Genomic DNA, 23421 nt, shown 5'->3' with positions numbered 1-23421 from the left:
ACAATCAGCTCCTATCAAACGTACAGGATCACTATGAATGTGTCGTGTGTTTAGTCGAATGCCTCAAAAGTAAGTTGTTTTATAGTATTATAGTCATATTTTTACAGGATATCAGGAATTTCCAATCACGAAACATACTAATTCACATTTCATTGCTCCACGTTTCTGGGTGAAACGTATTTTCCTCCAACTCATTGTTGTCTGATGCAATAAAATAAATCTCTCAGCAGCCGTAAAAACAAAGAAAAAGAATCTCACGATGACAGGCGCTGTCATCTGTCATTACAAAGAGATACTTTTGAACTTCGTAAATGACATGTGCCTGATAAACTTTCGAAACATTTGAAACTTGTCTTTATTATTTATTTTACATTTAAAATGTCTTCTCCTTTTGTTAATAAAGATGTAGAAGAAATTGTCTGCTCTTCTGTGCAATTATTGACAAACGATGTATGGAAATGAGTATTTTACCATTTATAACCAATAAACATAACTTACCTAAAAATTCAAATGACTTATTAATTTTTTATGTTATTGTGCAGGAATCGAATGCAGCAAATTACATTTCATGGCTTCAGAAAGCACCAAAGCTGACAACTTACCGAGTTAATCCACTGAAAGCTGATATTGATAAGTTAATCACAACAATTCGGGCTCATCTAGAAACTGTAATGAGTTATGTTCTATAATATAAAAGTGTTTATAATAATGTAACATTACCAAATAATGTTTTTTTTAATTACTGCTAATGGGTCAATATATTTTTTTAACACCCAAGTGTTCAAGGGCAGGTCATTCCAAATGACCATCCCTTTAGCTTAAGGTCAGAAACTAGTTTTGAAAACTTTTATTAAAACTAAAAATATGTATGAAAACATACATTTCTAGAAAAGGCTACCAACATTAACAAAATTTAAAGCCCCTTCGAGGTGATTACATCAATAAACGGTGTTATATAAAGTTGAACATATAACATAATGAAGTATGTTTGCATTCTATTCTATTTTAATTTTATTGTTTTACATAACTAACTAACCATCACACCGTTTCACTCAGGGGTAGGCAGAGATAAACATTATTTTACATCGACTCTTTTTAATATGTTTAGCAAAGGAAAGAATACGGTTGGAAGACAGTGCCTCGCGTGTACCAACACTTTCCCAATACTATTGGAGTAGAGGCCTGGTTGGAGGAGAACGGGCTGGACCAGTTGCTGGCTGGTGATGGATTGCCGTCGGTGATTGTGGATGCTCCTTGTGGAGCTGCAGTGCTTCGAGGTGCCAATGTCTTTGCTCCGGCAGTCATGGGACTTCCTCCTGGTAAGACTGCGCATTGTTATCTGATAGTAGTATTATCTTAATAACTGTACAGTTTATGATTTTTGTAAACGGAAGTAGCGACCTCTGTTATTTTCAAAAAGAACCGTTAACGTTTTCAAACAGTTATTGTAATAAATACGCAGAGGTGATTGAAGTATTTAACTGCATGGAATCTAGATACAAGAAAGCTTTATACTAAAAAATTCCAAAATGGTGGCAAAGTGATCGTTTTATAAGGTAAATTTTAAACTTTGTTTGAATAAAATGGAATTATAATCTTTTAGCATCTATCCCGATGTAAATAGTTGTTTGCTGTAGTAATTAAGTTACAATGAAGTGTATTTTCCATTATATGTGTCTATTAAAAGTGCGGCAGTTAGGGAAATATTTACCAAATAATCAAGTAACTGTCAGGTGTTTAATGGATTGCGCCTCACAACAGAATTTTATCAGTTTAAATACTTGTAATAAATTAAATCTTAATAATTATTCCTTAAGGCGAAATAGGTAGACTTGACCTGAAATTTGGCATTTTTGAGGTCACTTTTAGACGTATGGACACTTTTCTAGAAAAAAACACAAATTGATTTCGAAAGATCGTTATTTTATCTTGTAAAGTAAGTTGTAAAATTTTGGAAAATGATATTATTTTCATACCGTAATAAAGTGTTACCGTTGGACGATATGCAGATTTGTTGCATTTTCAAAGGCGAAGTTGTTTCATACAACAAATATTTCAAATCATATAATAATACAGTATAAACAATCATTAAATTATCTATCATATATATGTATAAGAATTTTGTTTTTATTTCAAATAAAATTACTAATAAATAAATCCGAGGACGCGTTTTGTGACGAAAATCCCTCAATTTGACTATTTATTTATGACCTTACAAATTGGTATAGTTGAGATCTTTTTACAAAAATAATTTACTATGATATTATTGAAACATTAAAAATAATTTATGACCAAGAAATATATTCTTAAAGTATATAATAGTAATTAATTTCGATTCGCGTTTATTGTTTGTTCGTTGTTTCTGATTACCTCGGCGCAAGCCGAAATTTTATCATTCCCCGCTGCGACAGCGCGGCGAGCAGACGTCTATTTCACGCCAGTCTACTTGATAACATTTTAACGAAATTCCTCGTTTAAAAATGAGGAGAAAAATACTATCGGACAAAATTTTTATAAGAAAACAAAAATTTCGTCATCAAAAACGTACATGGGAGAAATATTTGCAGAAAAAAAAGGGTTAGTCATATTTAATTATCCTTGTACATTGTACGTACTCTATATGCTACAGGGTCGTTCAAACGAATCAGTCAGAATACGCATATATTTTTTATAACATTTAGCGATAATTTTGTGTTGTTTAATTTTCAGGGAAAATAATCACCTATATATTGTCTCTAAAATTCCGTCGGTATGTGTAATTTACATTAATATTATTATTATTTTATTATGTAAATAGGTAATACCTACAATATATTGTGAATCATGGATATTATGGTGACCGAAACCGTCAATATCGGGGTATTTATAAACTAGCAATTATTCCCGGCGTTACGCGAGTTACACGCACAAAACCATACCCTTGTATACATGGTGTCGGGAAACGCGTAGTATATTACTGTGACCGATTCAACTCTAATTACCGCGGTAATTATAAACAAGCATTTATTACCCGGTGTTGCGCGATTTACGCGCATGCAACATTACCACGTGTACACGGTGTCGGGAAACTCGTGGTGAAATTACGGTGACTGAAACCGTGAATATCGCGGTAATTATAAAATATCAATAATTCCCGGCATTACGCGAGTTACACGCACAAAACCATACCCTTGTATACCAGCGCCCTTGAGGTGATTTCAGCGCCCTTGAGGTGATTTTGCACAAAAACGGCGCTATACAAGTCATCCAATTATTATTATTATTATTATTATGGTGTCGGGAAATGCATGGTATATTACGGTGACCGATTCAACTGTAATTACCGCGATAATCATAAACCATAATTTACTACCCGACGTTGCGCGAGCAACACGTATGCAACAGTACCTTGTACACACGGTGTCGGGTAACTCGTGGTAAAATGTTTCCAGTCATGGATTCAACGTTGGGATAAGTATATCTCTAGTCAAGCACAGTACTTCGAAGGAGATTAATTCCATTTCCATGTAAACTTATTTGTAATAAAATTTTCTTAGTTACACATTAAGCTGTACAATTTCTGTTTCGAAATCTTCCTCATATAAATATATTTAACTGGCTACAAAAGAGCAGGCAATGCCGCATTCTAGTCTATGCGTATATGATTCCCGTCAAAATAACGGTTTTGAATCGTAATGTGCGATTCAAATCATGTTTTTGTTAATAATTTCTATTCTATTGTCCAATTCCCTATTACATTGGTATAATTCAACATATTTAGTATTTTTAGTGTTACTTTTTGTCAGTTTAATAATGTCATATTGTGAATTGAGCTTCTTGTTTTAGAAGAAAAAAAACAAGGTTATTTTGATATAATTACTTTAAGTATTAGAAATAAAACTTACTGGTAATACCTATCTTACAAACGGATAAATATGTAAGACGAGAGATTTTTTACAATCAAACTTAATGATAATCACTTTTGTAAAACCTATGTAAAATAAAATTTAAAAAAAAACAAGTGAATAAAAATATTTGAAAAATTAAAAAAAAAAGTTTATTCAAATACCTACCTATTTTGTACCTACTATGTCAACGCACTACATTTGTATTTATTTATGTTTACGCACTCCGACGTATAATTTACAAATATGTATGTAACTAATATTAGGAAGAAAGCTACAACCGAAAATTCAAACACAATAATTGTTATTTCATCGGAACCATGCTGTAGGTTTCGACCGCCGCGCGGAGTATACGGCTGGCAGTGGAATGAATATGGTATTTCTGTCTCGTTCTAAAAAACTTCCGATCGTGAGACTGTCTTTTGACGAAATTCGAATTCTCGGTCGCTGGTTAATACGCCTTAAATATTCAATCCAAGTGGCAATATATTTATTTGAATATAACTAGAAACCAGCTAATTTGGTACTTAGTTTAGAAGCGTCATTGTATATTTTATCTGCATTGAAAAGAAGCCAGTAATTTCTGAGTGATAGCGAGAATTATGCAGATATCCGCAATGATCAAAGACACCCCCCAATTTGAAAGTTACCTCATTAAAAGTTACTCATTCCTATACTGAAATGATGAAATATGACGGCAAGTTAGTTTGTTTGTTCTTGCCGTATGATGTGACACGTGACTTTATTTGTACATAATATGTGAAATGTTAACTCTTCTTCCATCCACAAGCTAAGGCTTTTAATGGAAGACCAGTAAAATTATAATATAAAAAATGTATGTTCCCATATTATTAAGTGAATTGGCTCATTTTCATGCTTACAAAATAAAAAAAATATAATATTAGTCATTATTATTGTGGAATATAGTGTGATCAGAGTTTAGTTAACCTTTTGAACGCGTTAATTTGCTCCGTTTTATCTATACCCGTACGCGGTACATATTTTCAAATACCTATGCACGCAATTAAATGTCAAATTATAGCATTCTGGCATGATTTATTGGACTATATATTTTTAGCTACATCAACTAGTGAAATTTTACAACCTATAAACCACAATGACTCACAACACTCCCCAACTCAAACACGAGAAATAATTTCTCAATTGAGTTGGGCAATTTTTTGTTAAAAATTTCTAATTTTTTCGCAATCAGCCTCGAAATATCTACATTTGTAAATTATTGTAATGTGTTTATATATTCAATAAAAAATAAATAAAAATATAGACAGAACAGATTATTCTCCACAATATGAAAACAAATCCTCGTGTGTCAACACTCTTAGATGTTTATAAAAACAAAAACATAAAATTTCATACAAAGACGTACCGTATCTTTTGAATGTGGTCCCGCCATTCACTCGGCGTGTGTGTACTTAGGTGATAGACACAAGTGGGACACCATGATCCATCCATGATCACTTATCATTTTTAGTTATGAAAAGTTGTGAATGACATACTAGTACTAACGCCATCCTTTGACAAAAATGTAAACTAAAGGACTAAAAGGTGCGAAGAGGTGCACTTGATTATCGATCTTTTTTTATGAAATACAATTTTATTTTGAGAAATTCTTGTAGATGTCAGCATCGTGATAGTTCTACGAATGTCCAAGTGAGCAAGAAATACATTTATGACGAAAGAGCGCTGGAATATCGGCCGTCAAAGTTTCCGTATCAACTGTTGATACAACCGCGTGTGAGTATAGACTTTTTGCCGTAACAACAGTTGATACGGCCGCGTGCAAAGAGTTAAACACAGTACTCACACAGATACTTTGCTTGCATACAGCAGGTTTTAAACTCTTTATTCAACTTAAAAGCCTTACACACCTCCCTGCAGTCAGAGGCAATATCGGGGCAGTGATGGAGAGATAGCCAGCCAACAGATCGCTTCCTTGATCAAGGCGTGAGTAGACAAATTAGCCCTAACTCTGATATCTGGACCGGTGACCCCACAATATCAGGTCGGCTAGGTTAGGTATCAGTGACATCAGGTCCCAGTGTGAAAAATCGTGAAATCGTGTTGATTTTGGCATCAGTTTGCTTGCGAGGGATTCATCAACCAGTTCTTCACCCAAATCTTCCATTTTCTTTATTTACATAATTTAAAATCTTTAAAAAGAATACATTTTAACCAATTTATGCACCCGATAATACCGAAAGTTTCTCAAACTAAATTAGAAACTATAATCAATGCGTAGTTTATAATTTGTTGCTTACAACTTCCAGGTATAGGTATAAATGATGATGTTAACATATTTGCCGATGTCTCTGGTAATTGCAAGAAAGGACTTAAGGGTGATTACACAAATGGCGTAAAATTATTTGTTGGTAGAGGAAAATTAAAAATGTCTAGACACGAACTGTTTGGCGATAATATAAAACCAAGGTAAGATGTTAAATTAATTAAACTATTTTTTAATATATTAATGCTCTTCAAGTATAATTATTTGAATGTTTGGAAATGTGGCTAGCAGTCCACAATAAAGAAACTGATACTAACTCTTATGTATAACAGTGAGGCATGGAACTGGCAGAGGAAGAATGAAAATAGACTGAATGCAGTAAAATGAGATCCATAAGGCGCATGTGTGGTAAAAACATGTATGACCGCACAAACATCGAGATCCGGAAAGAATGTATAGCGTAATGAGCAAAATTAAGAAAGGGACGCTTAGATGGCTTGGAAAAGCCGCGGACGTCTGAGAAAATATGGCACGAACAAGAGAATCAAATACTTGAAACAGTATCATGCCTAGTTTACACGAGGACAGGACATCATTGTACTGTCGCAGCTCCTAACCCATTGTCCTCTTGTGAACAGAAGTGTGAGGACAGGACAATAAAATAAGATTGTCCTAGAGATAAACGGGTAGGCAATCTCTGCGGGATAGCCTTACCCCCACCACCGCGCCCAGCCGCATTGTCCACGTTAAAATGCGCTTGGACAAGACATTAGGACAGTCGCTCCACGCGTACATATCTTGGCTCTTGGCGCTCTCGCTCGTAACGTGCGTCGTCATGTATCCATTTTTGCAGCATTCCGCGTTTGAACTACAGTTAAATTGTTGTATTGTTCCATTGTCTTGTCCTGCGCAGTTAAGGCTGTTCACGGAGCTATACAGGACAATATTGTATTGTCCTCATGTAAACTCCTCATTTGAGTTTGTATGAGACAATGTACAAAAAGACAGGTGCGCCAAGACAGAGTTGTGTGGCTGTGCATCCTCTCTGCCTACCCCTTCGGAGAAACAGCGTGATGGTTAGTTAGTTAATTATTTTGTTTTTGTTTTTAAGAGGTGTTGGTATACAAACAGTGTTGCCAGTATCCAAGGTGCCAGTAATTGACCAGGAACTTCTTACTCCGGGGGACTGCTTATTGCAAAACCTGCCATCAATTATTTGTGGAAAAGTTCTGAACCCTCAGCCAGGAGAGACCGTTTTAGACATGTGTGCAGCTCCTGGTAATAAAACAACCCACCTTGCAGAGTTGATGGGAAATGAAGTAAGATAAATTATTATACTTTATGTGTAAATAAATTTCTGCCACAACCCTTTTAATACTGTTACGTGGTTAATTTATATGAATGTTACTTATCTTAACTTTCTAATTACATAAATTTAAGTTAAAGGGGTAAAAGAAGAGTTGAGATGCCGTTTTTACAACTTTTTACAAGTTTTATCAAATCAACTTCTTTGTTCCGTAATATTATCTCAAAGTCATGTTGTATGCAACCCACTACTATTATTTTTTGCATGCAACCCACTACTATTATTTTTTGCATGAAAGAACTATGCAAATTATTAATCTTTATTTTACAGGGTACTATTATAGCAATTGACAAAATAGCAAACAAAATCGAAACAATCAAAAGAAGATGTCAAGAATCTTCAATAACATGTGTGCATCCATTTGCCTTTGACTCCACAAAGGCAGTTTTAGAAGATAGTAGCAATTCATCAAGAAATGTTTTGGAAGGACCTCCATTTGCTCTCGAGACATTTGATAAGATTCTGTTGGATGTTCCATGCAGTGCTTTAGGACAGAGGCCATTGTTGAGTAATAAAATGACAGTGAAGATGCTGAGGTCGTATGTTCCTCTGCAAAGAAAACTGTTTCAAGCGGTAAGTAATTCAAATTTGCTCACTTAGATCAGCAACATCATCAGTTATCGGAAGGTTGAAGGAATCAAAATGTAGACGAAGACTAAACACAGATTTACTGAGCTTGGAGATCACATTTCGTGAGTATCATGCCCTAACTAAAGCTTAGATTAGACTTCCATCTGCACTAAGATGCATAAAAAACTCAAAAAAATTCAAAACTGTGGGTCCTCAGGGAACCAGGGGGGAGTGGATTCTTCCGTAGTGGGGCCTTCAGGGAACCAAGAGGGAGTGGAGAGGAGAGCTAAGCTCTTCCCTCGTGGTGCCTTCAGGGACTCCTCGCTCTGAGGGCCTTCAGAGAACTCAAAAAAGAAGGCCTTCTTATGGGAAAACCCTTACCAGATTCTCCAGGGGATCCATATGTGGGAAAACGAGAACCCTCGTGGGACCTAAAGACAAATTCAAAGGAATGAGGTAAAATGGGAAGCACAATGGGCCCATGTCAAGAGTGCTCACAAGAACTTTAAGTAGTTCTCTGCTTAGTAAAAAAATAAAAGTATTGAAGTAAATAATTTGTTTAAATAACGAGATATTTAACTCCTTCAACATTTCCTTAATAATTCACATAGCTCTATTTGTAGTATAGTCATTTGTGTCATTAATCCATCATGGACTAAGAATAGAATGCTGCTACAGTAATTGACTTGTGGCATAATGTTATACAATATATATGTAGATAGCAATAAGGTTTAAATTACCGCTTAACACCGGGGTCAATCCGCACCAAATCATCCAGGCCATGTAACCCACCATCTCAGATTTTGATGAAACTTTAAATTTTTAATCCTTCCATATAGATAAGAAAATATACCAAATTTTACCTTCCTACCTCAACTCGTTTTTTTTTTATGGGCAGTTGAAGTTTGGGCAAAATAAGCGTTTTTACATATTCCGAGCACTCCGGAAGAGCTTGTACCTTCAATGAAAAAAAAATGTATCTTTGTCATTTATAGTGCAAATGCAATGAAAATTTTCAATATTATCAAGAAAACTATGCTGATTGCAGAAAAAAATAAATAAACCCTTTACATTTATCTACTTGACTTTAAAAAATTACCAAAAGTAATTTTTTAAGTAATTTTTGGGACGGAAAAGGTACTTTACAAAAAAGCAATATCTCGGGAAGGTACAGTGTTAATGAAGTATTTTTTTTTTATTCATATCTACAAATAGCATAGAATCACATACAAAAATAAAATTCATGGCATTTTACTTGCTTCAATAAATAAAATCCATTTTAAACTTTTTTCAAACTTTTTGTAATTTTTTTTTTATTCTTATCTACAATAAACATAGTACAACCTAAAAAAATAAAACTCCTGGTATTTTGTGTGCTTCACAGTGTAGAAACGTTTTTAAAATGAGAAATCTTTATCATACAGAATTGTTCTAGGTTTTTTTAAATCTAGATACAAAAATAAATAAAATCCATTTTAAACTTTTTTCAAACTTTTTGTGATTTTTTTTATATCTATTTTTAGTTTGTAATTGGGCAAGTTATAGTTTAGGTATATAGCTAGTAATATAGGTTGAATGAATGGACTAATATCAAAGAAACAGTCCTAGAGACAAGTCACTACATGGAAATGATGTATCTGCAACAAGAACAAGACAGAACATGAAAATTACTATCTGCCTCATCACTAAGCAGGATACTACATGCTTTGTTTCCTCTGACATGCTTAGTTCTGAGTCAGCTTCAAAGCAGTGATCATCTATATAAATACAGTAGTTGTTTCATGTTATGGTGTACGTTGTTAAAATGTCTCTAATCGAAACAAGTTTAGTTAAATGTAGTGTGGGACAACATAATGGTACTGAATGTCACAAAAAAAGTTATACTAAGTCAGAGAAATTAACGAGTGTGGATTTGTTAAGTGAATTTGAAAAAAAGCTTATTCAACAAAGAAGTTTTGTATCTACAGACTTGGTTTTCAACATTTGTGAGCACCACAGAATATTTAACTTAAATAAATATGAAACATTTCAAAAAGCTTGTTTTGACCCGTTCCAAAGCCACAAAAGGAAAATTACAAAAACTTTAAGAACAGTATCCTTGGAATTTTCAGAGAACATTAATACCATTCTAAAAGTAACTAATAAAGCAATCCCTGGACAAAAAATTTGTAATGCATGCAGAGCAAAAATTAGTAAGAGCCAAAACCTTAACAATGAAATTGAAGAGCTTAACACTTTTCAAGAAGACATAAGTGAAGTTGAAAATGTTTTAAACAAAGAAATTTTTTTACAAGAAATCAACACTTCTTTAACTGACATTGGAGAATCTCCATTTAAACTACATGCAATACCATCCCACAGTAAGTCTAGTTACGCTAAACGGAAGTTAGATTCTGCTTGTTCAACCTTAAAGAAAAAAGTAAGTAAAGTTTTAGAAAAAGAATTTTTTCAATTCAAGAAAAAGCTAATGACATGGACAGGCTTGTTGAGTTGGTTAAAAAAAAATTGGAAACACAAGTTACACGCCGTGAGAGAATTCAGCTTCTAACTCTCGCTCCAACTTCGTGGAGTAGAAAAAAGGTTGCTGAAGAATTCAGTGTTGGTGAATACTCAGTTCGTAAAGCACGAGAGCTACTAAATGAAAATGGTATCATTGCTTTACCTGATCCAAAAAAAGGAAAACCATTAGACCAAGGAACAGTTACTTTGGTTAAAAATTTCTACCAAAACGATGAATTTTCTCGTGTTATGCCAGGGAAAAAAGATAAAGTTAGCATAACCAAAAATGTTTATGAACAAAAAAGACTATTGCTTTGTAACCTGAATGAACTTTATGCTACCTTCAAGTTTGAATACCCTGCTTCAAAAATTGGGATTTCGAAATTTTGTTGGTTGCGTCCCAAATGGTGTGTGCCAGTAGGTTCTCCAGGCTCTCATTCTGTCTGCGTTTGTGCAATTCATCAAAATGTAGTGTTGCTTCTTAATGCTTGTGACAGTGAAGAAACGTACAATGATTTAATGGTTACTTAGTGTGCTCAAAGAACAATAGAGACTGTATGCTTCGACATTGCGATAAGTGTTCAACATCTAGTGAAAATCTTAAGAAACATTTGTTAGAAAAATTTGAAGAATGGGACCAAGAAGATGAAATTACATACAGTGCATGGGTAACTACTGATAGAACACAGCAGGTTTCAGTTACAGTTCCCTTTCATGAATATGTAGAACATCTTGTGAAGAGTCTTGTAAAACTTCTTCCTCATTCTTTTATAACAAAGTCTCAATCAAAATATCTCAAAGAGTCCCTAAAAGCACAGCTTCAGATAAATGAAGCTGTTGTGTTATTAGACTTCAGTGAAAACTTCTCCTATGTTATCCAGAATGAAGTCCAGGGTTACCACTGGACGCAAGACAGTTGTTCACTCCACCCAGTGGTAATTTACACTTGTGAAGAGCCTGGCAAAGATCTCACAGTGTCAAGCTTGTGTGTAATTTCAGATGACTTGGAACATGATGTAAGTTTCGTTTACGAAACTCAAAAAATTGTTGCTCAATTTTTAAATCAAAAATTTCCCCAAATTCAAAGTGTTCATTATTTTACTGATGGTTGCGCAGCGCAATATAAAAACTGCAAAAACTTTTTAAATCTGTGTCACCATCAAAAAGACTTCAACTTGAAAGCATGTTGGTCGTTTTTTGCTACGAGTCATGGGAAATCTCCCTGTGATGGAATAGGTGGAACAGTAAAACGTCTTCTAACTAGAGAAAGTTTGCAACTTGGCCCTGGCAACACTATCACAACTGTAGACAAAACTTTTAAGTTTTGTCAGTCGAGAGTAGAAAATATATATTTTTACTTGCTGAGAAAAGAAAGCTTATTCACTTGCAGGCAACAATTACAGCAGCGTTTTTCACAAGCTAAAACAATACCAGGCACTCGAGGTTTCCACTGCTTTGTTCCTCTGTCTGAAAATGAAGTTGGCACAAAAAGGATAAGTTCAGATTCAGATTATGCTTTGATTTTTAACTTCAGTGGGGAACGAAATCGCTCTGAGCAACTAAGTATGGTACAAATTTGTACAAACTCTTATGTAGCTTGCGTATATGACAACCATTGGTTTTTTGGACTTGTGGTTTCCAAAGATGAAGACGAGTGTGATGTATCAATCAAGTTTATGCATCCTTTTGGCCCAGCTCCATCCTTTTACTGGCCACATCAAAAAGAAGATATTTGTTTTGTTCCACTACAAAATATTTTTAATATCGTTGACCCTCCCACAACAAAAGGTTCAGGAAGAGCTTACTACTTTCTTGAAAAAGACGTTCATCATGCTGATCAAAAGTTCAACCATCTTATGGGTCAGATCAAGAATAAAAGTAAAAAATGAACTTGAACATTTATTTGTAAACAATATTATTGTAATGTACTTTCATTTAACCTAATCCTACATTGCCTGTTTTATTTTTATTGTATTTGTTTTTTAAAGAGTTAACTTTGTATTGAAAAGAGTTAAAAAGTTGATCTTGTTATAAAATATTGCTATGGTGTATGCATTCAGGGTAAGGAACAAGGTACATTATTTTGTTGGTGCCTTAAGCTTACATTGCAAGCTTACCAGCATGTTGTAAAGGACCGAATAAGTTTGACTTTTTTTATTTGCAAATACAGTATCTAGATTTTAAAAAACTTGGAACAATTCTGTATGATTAAGATTTCTCATTTTAAAAACGTTTCTACACTGTGAAGCACACAAAATACCAGGAGTTTTATTTTTTTAGGTTGTACTATGTTTATTGTAGATAAGAAAAAAAAAATAATTACAAAAAGTTTGAAAAAAGTTTAAAATGGATTTTATTTATTGAAGCAAGTAAAATGCCATGAATTTTATTTTTTTATGTGATTCTATGCTATTTGTAGATATGAATAAAAAAAAATTACTTCATTAACACTGTACCTTCCCGAGATATTGCTTTTTTGTAAAGTACCTTTTCCGTCCCAAAAATTACTTAAAAAATTACTTTTGGTAATTTTTTAAAGTCAAGTAGATAAATGTAAAGGGTTTATTTATTTTTTTCTTCAATCAGCATAGTTTTCTTGATAATATTGAAAATTTTCATTGCATTTGCACTATAAATGACAAAGATACAATTTTTTTTCATTGAAGGTACAAGCTCTTCCGGAGTGCTCGGAATATGTAAAAACGCTTATTTTGCCCAAACTTCAACTGCCCATAAAAAAAAAACGAGTTGAGGTAGGAAGGTAAAATTTGGTATATTTTCTTATCTATATGGAAGGATTAAAAATTTAAAGTTTCATCAAAATCTGAGATGGTGGGTGACAAATCCAAAATTTTCTGGATGATTTGGTGCGGATTGACCCACCGGCCGTCTGTTTTGATTTATGCAAGAAAAAAATACATTATCAAAAAGTATATTTTATTTTATTTTTGCGAAGTTCAGGCACAAATATTTAAATGTTTTTAAATATTTTTTGCCTGAACTTTACAATTTCAAAATTTTACAATAATTTTCTAAAGAACTAAATATGCCACATTATACAATAAAACCATAACCGAAAATAGGTTCGTAAGTAGGAGATTTTTAACTTTAAAGCAGATTTTATACTTATTTTTTTATTTATACTGACACATTTTTCTGGGCTTATAAAAAGACCTGTCGATTATTTTAAAGGCCAAGTGTTACTTGCAGTATTTAATTAAAGCATCTAAAATCTTTCTAAGCTATCAAAATTTCAAACCAAAACCACATGATTTTCCATTATTACATAGTGCTTCCTTTCACATTACTTCACAAAATGAAAACTGAATCATGCATCGTTTCAAAGCGTTTTCACAAAAACAAAGTACTCAAGTTGTTTCTCTGTTTTAGGCTGTTAAACTATTGAAGCCTGGTGGTCAATTGGTGTACAGTACTTGCACAACCACAAAGGAGGAGTGTGAAACAATGGTGGCATGGGCGCTAGCTTCTTTTCCCACTCTGACTTTAATTCCCGCCACACCAATCTACGGGAATCCTGGATGGCCAAATTCAGGACTCAATGATGAACAAAGGTGAATTAATTCAAAACTGACTATTAATATACTTTGAAATATTTTGTTGGCAAGCGAGGTTAGCCGTCTACAAACGCAGTAAAGCATGGAAAGACATCAGTAGATTTCGTACTGTAGAAATAACTTCTGGGTGTGATTAATCCTTGGAGTGCTGAGCTCCCGCCACCTAATACCTCTGTCCTGTGTCGCATCAGCTGATTCTATTTTCGTAATAACTTACTTATTTTATATATTTTCAAATAATATGTTAACTTTTCACAAAAGACGCATATTGTCAGATCTGTTGTTTCTACATAATCTACTAAATAATAAAATAGATAGTCCCGAATTGCTATCCGCCATTGGTTTAAATGTTCCAAGGAGGCGTACCAGACACACCAAACTTTTTCATATTGAAACCAACAATACCAATGCAGCAAACAACTCAGTAATTACTCGCGCAATCACAACTTACACGCACTACGAAAAATTACTACATTTAGACATCTTTCATGATTCCTTTCTAACATACAAAACTAACTTATTAAATTTCTTAGCGTGACATATTTCAAAAATACTTTCACTTCATTTTTCAAAACTTATATGTATTAACAATTACAATTCGTGAGCATATTATAATTCTTGATTTCAATTTTTTTTTTCTCTCCACACACCTTCTTCCTTTTATAACAATCTCAGGCGAAATTACGTAATGATATTTTATGGACATACATAATAGGTACTACAACTATGTAATAACGAAAAATATCCTTAACTGTATCTTATTGTACTGTGTATGTCTTAATATATAAATAAATATAGTCTACCGTAAGTAGTTTCTACTTATATTCAGAGAAAAAAAATTTTTCTCTGAATATTATAAAAAAAATATTCTAAAGAGATGCAAAAATATTCAGCTAAATAAGTGTTTTTCACAATAAAAAATAAAGAAAACACACAACAAACTGCACAAACGCATTATTGAAGAATGACGCAGTAGAACTTTGTTATTATTTCAAAATGGGTGTCCTTTACGAAATGAAAACTAAGAACTCTCATCTCACTGTTTATTTTGTTGCCAATCGAATAGATTTATTTTAGTAAGCTGCAAACATTTTTTACAATGCAAAATCCCATGAAAAGAAAGTATGTTTTGAACGATCTTAACTATATGTAGGCGTTTAACAGGTACAAATTTTTCATAACCATAAAGATATGCCACCGAAAAAGCGGTTAAACAATGTACGACTGAATTACAAATGGGGGATTTGAATGCAAGAGTGCCAGGAAAATACAAGTTGAATTGTATGGAAGATGTCGAGGAAGTTCTAGAAAAATGTGACACAATCTAGTGGATCTGCGTCACGTCTTGTTAAGAGTTACAATAAAAGAAAACCAGGACCAATATTTAACCCCTTTATAAGTGTGTACTCCAACTAGATGCTGATTAACCAATTTATTATTATTTTTTATCATTTTCACATTGTCATTTAATGTAATGAAATATTAAATGTATCAAATAAAATGTAAACACTAATAATTAGTAAAAACACTAATAAATTATTTATGTATCCAATACGTCTGTCTCGACACATGTACATCCTAGTGAGACAGACATCGAAAAAAACCTGTAAAAAAACTTTATATTGAATAAAAAATAATAATTTTGTTTGGTTTTTTTTCTATAGATTGATGGTTCAAAGATTTGGACCAGACAAGGATGCCCTCAGAACAGTAGATGCCGTCTACTATGATACAATAGGATTTTTCACTTCATCGTTCAAGAAGCAAATTAATGTGAATAATTTTACTATTTGCAAATAAAAAATTTTTGAAAGTTTTTGTCATAATTTTTTGTGTACCTTCATTTTTGCTATACAGGGTGTCTGGGGGCCAAATCTACCGTGCCCCCACACCAAGCGCTGCCGATTCCGTCAGTCCATTTACTCGTCGTGCATTGTGTCAATAACATTTATTTTATTTTATGAGCAATAATTATTAGCCTGAAACACTCATCCACATTGAAAAATCTCCTGATAAAAGATACATGACGCCAACGGGACATGAACCCGTGTCCTTTCGATTTCCGGTCGACAGCTCTGACCACTGAGCTATGGCGCTTATCTCTTATCCGCGAAATAATTCAATATATACTAGTGTTTCATTCAACAATTACTGCTTGTTACATTTTTTCACCTGAAAACAACCAACTTTATTTTATATGAGAATGGCATTGTAAGTGCTAACTCTCTCACTAGATGGCGTCGAGACAAATTGTCTACATTTTTTGGTGAAGATCATAGACATATGAATATTAGTAGACCTGCCCTAAGTGATTAAAAGCGTATTATTCCCCACTCCCCATATCGGTTCCATTGGAGCCGGCTGTGCTCGCGTATGGCCTCCCGTGAATTTAGAAAACGTGACGTCATCATTCTTGTGCGAACTATGGTCGAGGCATCATCGGTTCATTTTACGAAATAACACGGCAAAATGGTGGCTTGTGCTATGAAAACTTGTAAAAATAGATGTGAAAAAGAGAATAAACCCAATTGTTTATTTAGAGAAAATGATCGAGGTAGGTAGTCAAAAACTTTTCAGATGATATCAAAATGACTTTTGGTTTAGATAAATGTAGAACGATCCATATAGAGAAAGGCAAAATTGTAGATGGGGACGAGAATATATTTAGAAATTTCCAAATTACTAGTATGAAAAGGGATGAAGTTTATAAGTATGTATTTAGGATACCCACAATCAAATAGATTAGACCATACTAGTATTAAAAATGATATTAGGATTAAATTTCAAACTAGGACCAGGAAAATTTTAAAATGCAATATATCTGCTAAAAATTTAGTAAAAGCAATAAATACTTAGGCAATACCTCTATTAACATACTCATTTGGCATAATTAAATGGTCTAATGCAGATTTAGATAACTTAGAAAGATTAATTAGAACTACGCTAACAAAGTTTAATTGCCATCATCCAAATTCAGCTATAGAACGAGTTAATTTACCTAGAAATTTAGGAGGTAGAGGTATAGTCAAAATAACTTCTTTGAAACATAATCAGGTAGAAATGCTAAGAACTTTTTTCCATAGGAAAGCTCATAGCTCAGAAATGCACAAAATAATTTGAAAGGCAGATAGAAATATTACACCTTTAAATTTATACGATGAGAATGCCAACATTTTTATAAATCCCAACCAGGAATTATTAGATTCCTGGTCAAATAAAATTTTACACGCAAAACACTTCAATTATCTCAACCAAACGTATGTTGGCAAATTTTCGTCAAACAAATGGTTGAGTATTGGAGAGTTGAGCGCAGAAATAGAAGGATTTATGATTGCCATTCAGGATAGAGTCATTAATACTAAAAATTATAGAAAGCATATAATCAAAGATACAAATCAAATTGATGATTTGTGTAGAAAATGTTTGGCTTTTCCGGAAACTATAGAACATATTATATCGGGATGTTCTATATTAGCACCGTCCGAGTATACATTTAGGCACAATCAAGTTTTAAAAATAATTCACCAAAATTTGGTAATTAAACATAACTTGATTGACTGCCGTAATATAGTACCATATTATGAATACGAACCAAATTCATTTTTAGAAAACGAATTTTATAAAATATATTATGATAAAACTATACTAACAGACCGAGCGATTAGTCATAATAGACCCAATATAGTTTTACATGACAAAATTAAAAAAATAACTTATATCATTGATGTCACTATTCCAAATTCCTGTAATATTCAAAAATCTGTTAGTGAAAAAATAAGAAAATACACAGATTTAGGAAATGAAATAAAAAGAATTTGGCATTCTCAGACTATAAAAATATTACCATTCGTTATTTCGGCTACTGGCATTATACCTAGCTCTCTAATTAAAAATTTAGGCGTATTAGATCTATCAAAAAATTTATATATAAAGATGCAAAAGTCGGTCATTTTGAATACATGTAGGATAACAATAGATTTTTAAAATATTTATGTTGAGGGATCAGTAGGATTTATAAGCCCTGTTAGAAGTTCTACCGAGCCGAACCCTCTGATATGAAAATATCTGGAGTCGGTGAATTATTTTCCCATTTGATCTCTGGTGAGTTGACATGTTGTTCTTGTATTGTTTTGTATTTATTTTGCTTATATAATGCACTTACATAATGTTGATTGACTAGATCAAGGCTGCCCAACCCCAGGCCCGCGGGCCACATTGTGGCCCGTGAACGAATTATAAGTGGCCCGCATGAACCATTTCGTCATCAAACATCAAAAAACCCGCCAATATGAAAAAGTGTTGCAGGCCCGCGGTAAAACAAACAATGCAGCTTGCGCGCGGTCACCAGTGTTGCCAACGAAGGCGATTTATCGCTATTAAACAAAAATACACCGGTTTTTGATATAATACTTTTTGCGTCCGAAATGGAATCTTGTAGCCACCCCTCCCCCATGGAATTAGAAAAATTGTTGTGGGGAATCACATATGATGTTTTTGGGTGTGCGGAATTTTTCTCAGCGAAGTTCCGTAACAACCCCCCCCCCCCATACATTTAAAATATTTTGTGGGGAGCACTCATTTTGAATTTTTTTTGTGGGGAATTATGTTTTATAGAAATTCTCTAACAACACCCCCCCCCATGGAAATAGGAACCGTCAGTATTCAGTGGCCCGCCAGTGATTCAAAATCGTCAATTTCGCCCAACTGTTGGGCAGCCTTGGACTAGATGATCATTTGTGGAAAAGTGTGTGGAAGGGTAAAGTTTTTCCTTTGGGGAAGATTTAACCCAGACAACAAAATCAGAAGTTTAAAAAAAAAAAAAAAAAAAATTGTAGCCTTTTTGACAGTTAAATTAAAATAAAAACTATAGCAGACTATAGTATTATAAGGTATGGTACTTATTAAGGTCATGCGATGACCAGTGTTTTTTGATATAGTGTCCTCTGCGTGCAGTTTTATCTTTTATAAGCATAAACTTTTTAATATAAGTGTGTTTGTCGGAAGTGACTTGCCAGGTAAGTATGTTTTGGTATCTTTTCTAAATAACAAATGTAGATCCTAGGAAATAAATTGTACAGCGCCCTTGAGGTGATTTTTCACAAAAACGGCGCTCTACAAATTATCCTTATACAAATTATTATTATTATTATTATTGGATTATACTATCACACGTCGCAATGGACCACGTGTTAGGTATGCGCTTGTTTCGTATGTACGGTACTGCTGGAACGAGAAGGAGTGCATATCACGTAATGCGCTAGGTTATACCGAGTGGCGATGTGTGATAGAAAAACATGTTTTTGTTTTTAATTGAAAAAGTGTCATCGGACGGCAAAATGATGTCCAAATTTTTACTCCAAATACTCTTAGGAATCGCTGGTAAAAGCTGTGTGTATATAATTTCATTTGTTTTTTTAGTTGTTTTACATTTCTATTATCTTCTTAAAAGTGAAATGTTATATATTTTCTTAAAGATTTCATTATTTTATTATTAATAGGAACAGAGCGGTTGTGACAACCCTCCAACATTGGTCGAATGTAGCGATTCTCAAGTATGCTCATGGTTGGTTGCTGGGAAGTAAATTATGAACATTTATAAAAGTGTCTTAACTAAATACGTAAACAATAGTAATTTGCGCTCCCATATAAAAATGTCTATTCATTCAAAAGCAGATTTTACTTTTAAGAAGTAAATGGTGATATTATAATGCGAGATGCCTATTTACTGTCAGATTGATTTATTGACGAATCACAGTCAGCTTTCTTCTCTGCGTCCCGCAACTCATGGTTTAACCCCTCGCCTTTAACTTCTCGTCTATTAATATTCATATGTCTGTGGTGAAGATACTAGAACTTGTCAACTATTAATTTTTTTATTTTTTTTTGGTAAACTAATGTTTTAAGACAAGATTTTTTATGCATAGCACAAAGGGTATGTGTATAAAAAAATAATTAACATTTATTTTATTCGCAAAGTAGATCTGATAATTTAACGTACCTAGCAGTGTTTGACTTAAAAAAACTTGATTGTTTTAATCAATACTTGTTAATGTTTTGCGCCTTTATCTAGTGTGTATTTAATTAAGACTTAAACATCTTTATTAGTGCATGTTTTCTCAAAAGACTTACTTTCAACATTGTGCTTATTTAATTGTAGACTTACCCATCTTTTAAAATTGTGTTTACCAGTTTTGCACAACACTATTACACGTACACTGGAGTGGTATGGTTTAATAAATTAACGACTGAGATGAGATTAGAACCGGATTTTAATAAATTTAAAAATAAAATTAACTTCACTACAATAAATAATTTAACGAATTAGAATGACGATGATATCTCACTATATTATTTTATAAATTATTGTATAAAAAAACTAAAATCTCTTCACTTTATATGTTTTTATGATTCTTTTTTTCTTCTATTTACATATGTATGTTAAGTTTTTATTATTTTCCCTTTACACACGAGTTTTAGACTCTTGTAAAGGTAAACATGTTAATTTTTATTGAAATATGCTCTTACTATGTAAATTTAAACATTATACTGTATTTTATAAAATAAATAAAAATATTAAAAAAAAAAAAAAAAAAAAAAGTGTTTCTTTTGGTGTAATTTTAATTACTGTGACGATGCCTGGCTTTACCCATAAAGAACGGGCAGACATTCATTGTTTACAGGCTGCATGATGGAAATGCACATGGAAGTGATTAATAGTTATAAATAATTTTATCGTTTAAAGTGTAACTACATTTTGTTATTTTAGTACATTTCTCTTTTTGAATTTGGTTTAACCCTCAGGAGCCGGAGCACTGCAGTTGCAGTGTTAAAGAATTGTGTCCATAAACATCACGAAGCACTTCAATTGCAGTGTTCACCTTATGCATTCATTTTACTTTTGGATATTACTTATATTGGGTTCGTTAAACACAAAAATCAAAATGTCACTTTATCAAGTATGGTATTGTCTTCATGATGGCCTTAACAAAAATGTATTTTTATTTATTAAATATTCTTGCAGGCTCCTAAGGGTTAAAACATAGAATATTGTAGTACATTGTAAACGTCGAACTCTCGGTCTAATGTTATTGTGTTTATTATATTGCGGTTTTCATGGATACGGGCCAATCACAAATATGCAGCATCGTCATTTTTTGGCAAGTTCTGAATGAATTTATCGTGTAAGTTTGTACCTCACTCTAAGGATTTTTAGTAGGTGTCTTTTTGTATTGAAGGAAAGTAGGAATTTCAGAAAAAAGTTATTTATCTTTTTTCCTACCATCGAAGTTAGTGCTCTTCACCCCTGGATACCTGTATATATTTTTACTCCTACCATCGAAGTTAGTGCACTTTACCCCCTGTATGTATTTTTATTATGTAATAAGTAGTTTTTTTATTTCCTTGGCTTAGAAACAGAAATAAAGCAAATTTTATAATCTAATGTATTTAATTGTGAATACAAAGAAATATATATTTAAATCTAGTCTTTAAATTTTAACAATACAAAAATTTTTAAATTAATGACAATCATAAATGAGCTTTTAGGTGGTTTAACGCTGGATTGATCATCGGCTTGCTGCCAAAAACAAAAAACCTTATCTTCCTTATCTACTAACATGCTGCCAATTAAAGGACATTTTAGTAGCATTTAAACAAAATTAAATATGTATGTACATATAATTTTTTAAATTTTATTTCAGCGCAATAAATTAACAAAATGAGATAGGTCCTAGGAACTCATCATAAATAGTACAGCGTTTGTAAAAATGGGGCAAAACAAATTATCCAGATTATTATTACAGTAGAACCTCGTCAATTCGATATCCACGGGACATCATAAATCAAATTTCTAATTAACAAATCCCCATGTAATTTGAAATTTTATGAAAAAAAAAATGCTGAAAATCTAGTTCCTCAGCTGCCCCTTCAAATTCGGGTAGTATCTTTAGAGTAAATTCGTAATAATACTAATTATTCCCGTGTAAATAGAATTTTCGCAGCCGATTGCCTCCGCGGTTGCCCCTTCAAGTTAAGCTATTCAAAGTAAATTCATAAAAATACCATACATTTCCGCATAAATCAAATTTTCACGGCCTATTACCGTCTCGGCCGGAGCTTTAAATTCGGATGTACGACACAAATTCGTAAAAATACGATATATTTCCGGATAATTCGAGATTTTGCGGCCAATTTCCGTCTCAGCCTGCCTTTTAAACACATATTCGAAGTAAATTCGTAAAAATCAGATGTACATATGCATAAATTCAAATTTATTTATTGTTATTAAGTTTAATTTGTAGAACTCCATTTTATTTTTTTATTTTTTATATATTCAATAATATTGTTATTGGGTTTATAAAAACAGTTTATTTTTAAACAAGTTCTGCTGTGTAATTATTATTACGCGTGACAGCTGTTTCGCCCTCTAAAGGCATTATCAAACTGTGGGTAGCCCACTTACAGACGATACATTTATATTATTTCTAGGTAGGTATTTTAATTTCATTTACTGATTTCTTAAGAGTGGGTTATAGGGCATAATGGTGATTTGCTGGAAAACAGCTCCCTAAAACGGCTTAATACTACCTTTCGTATGTCATTCTCAGACTTCATATTTTTTTATACCAATTAATGGACTATTATTTTTCAGTCTGCCTATTTTTTTTTGTAGTTGTTGTAGGCATTCGACTATAAAAAATAAAAACATTGATACACCATACAACCCACTTTTAAAACTTCGATCCATGATTATCGCATTAAAAACGCTTTTACACAATATTTTTAATTTAAAATATGTATATAATACACACATCTGTAGAAGTACGGCCTCTTATTATCGTTATGATATCTGTGGATATTAACAATTAAATAAATACTTCATCTTGCACCAAATTTTCAAGACATTTCACAGTATTTTACTTATTACGGGTGAGAAGCCCCCGTGAACGGTACTGAAGCTATCGCTCCCTGTTTCACGGCGTATATATTTCGAAAATGCCATCAAAATGTTTCATTAATGGGTCTAAAAGTAGAATACCGACTCACTTGAAGCATTGCAATAATCTAATGAAGCTACAAAAACAGTAATTACTCACAAATTCTCTTTTTTCATGTAAATTTGACGTATTGTATTTTTTCAAGTGTCATATTTTAAAACTCAACATTTAATATGCGTTCCTTTTCCTAACGGTTAGCACTAACGTCATGTTGTTTACTGGCGGCATCTTTATGCAAGTGTGTGTGAGAGAATTCATTGTCTTTACGCGCTCTGACCAAGTGGGA

The 23421-nt window shown here is 32.9% G+C and overlaps 1 protein-coding gene across 1 annotated transcript; it reads left to right on the top strand.

Annotated features, from left to right (window-relative positions):
* Positions 1-284: 284 nt before the first annotated feature.
* LOC149420722 (tRNA (cytosine(72)-C(5))-methyltransferase NSUN6) lies at positions 285-16092 on the top strand. Its single transcript, XM_089636280.1, has 8 exons — positions 285-450; positions 543-668; positions 1109-1319; positions 6173-6332; positions 7241-7448; positions 7766-8068; positions 13955-14136; positions 15804-16092. The coding sequence occupies exons 1-8, from the start codon at positions 379-381 to the stop codon at positions 15937-15939; spliced, it is 1398 nt and encodes a 465-aa protein (XP_089492406.1). The 5' UTR covers positions 285-378; the 3' UTR covers positions 15940-16092.
* The last annotated feature ends 7329 nt before the right edge of the window (positions 16093-23421 follow it).

Source organism: Hesperophylax consimilis, chromosome 10 (genome assembly GCF_061612785.1).
Source record: "Hesperophylax consimilis isolate HC1 chromosome 10, BYU_Hcon_1.0, whole genome shotgun sequence".
Classification (NCBI taxonomy): Eukaryota; Metazoa; Arthropoda; class Insecta; order Trichoptera; family Limnephilidae; genus Hesperophylax; species Hesperophylax consimilis.
Note: the sequence above shows the minus strand (reverse complement) of the source record. Positions and strands in the feature narration are given on the sequence as shown.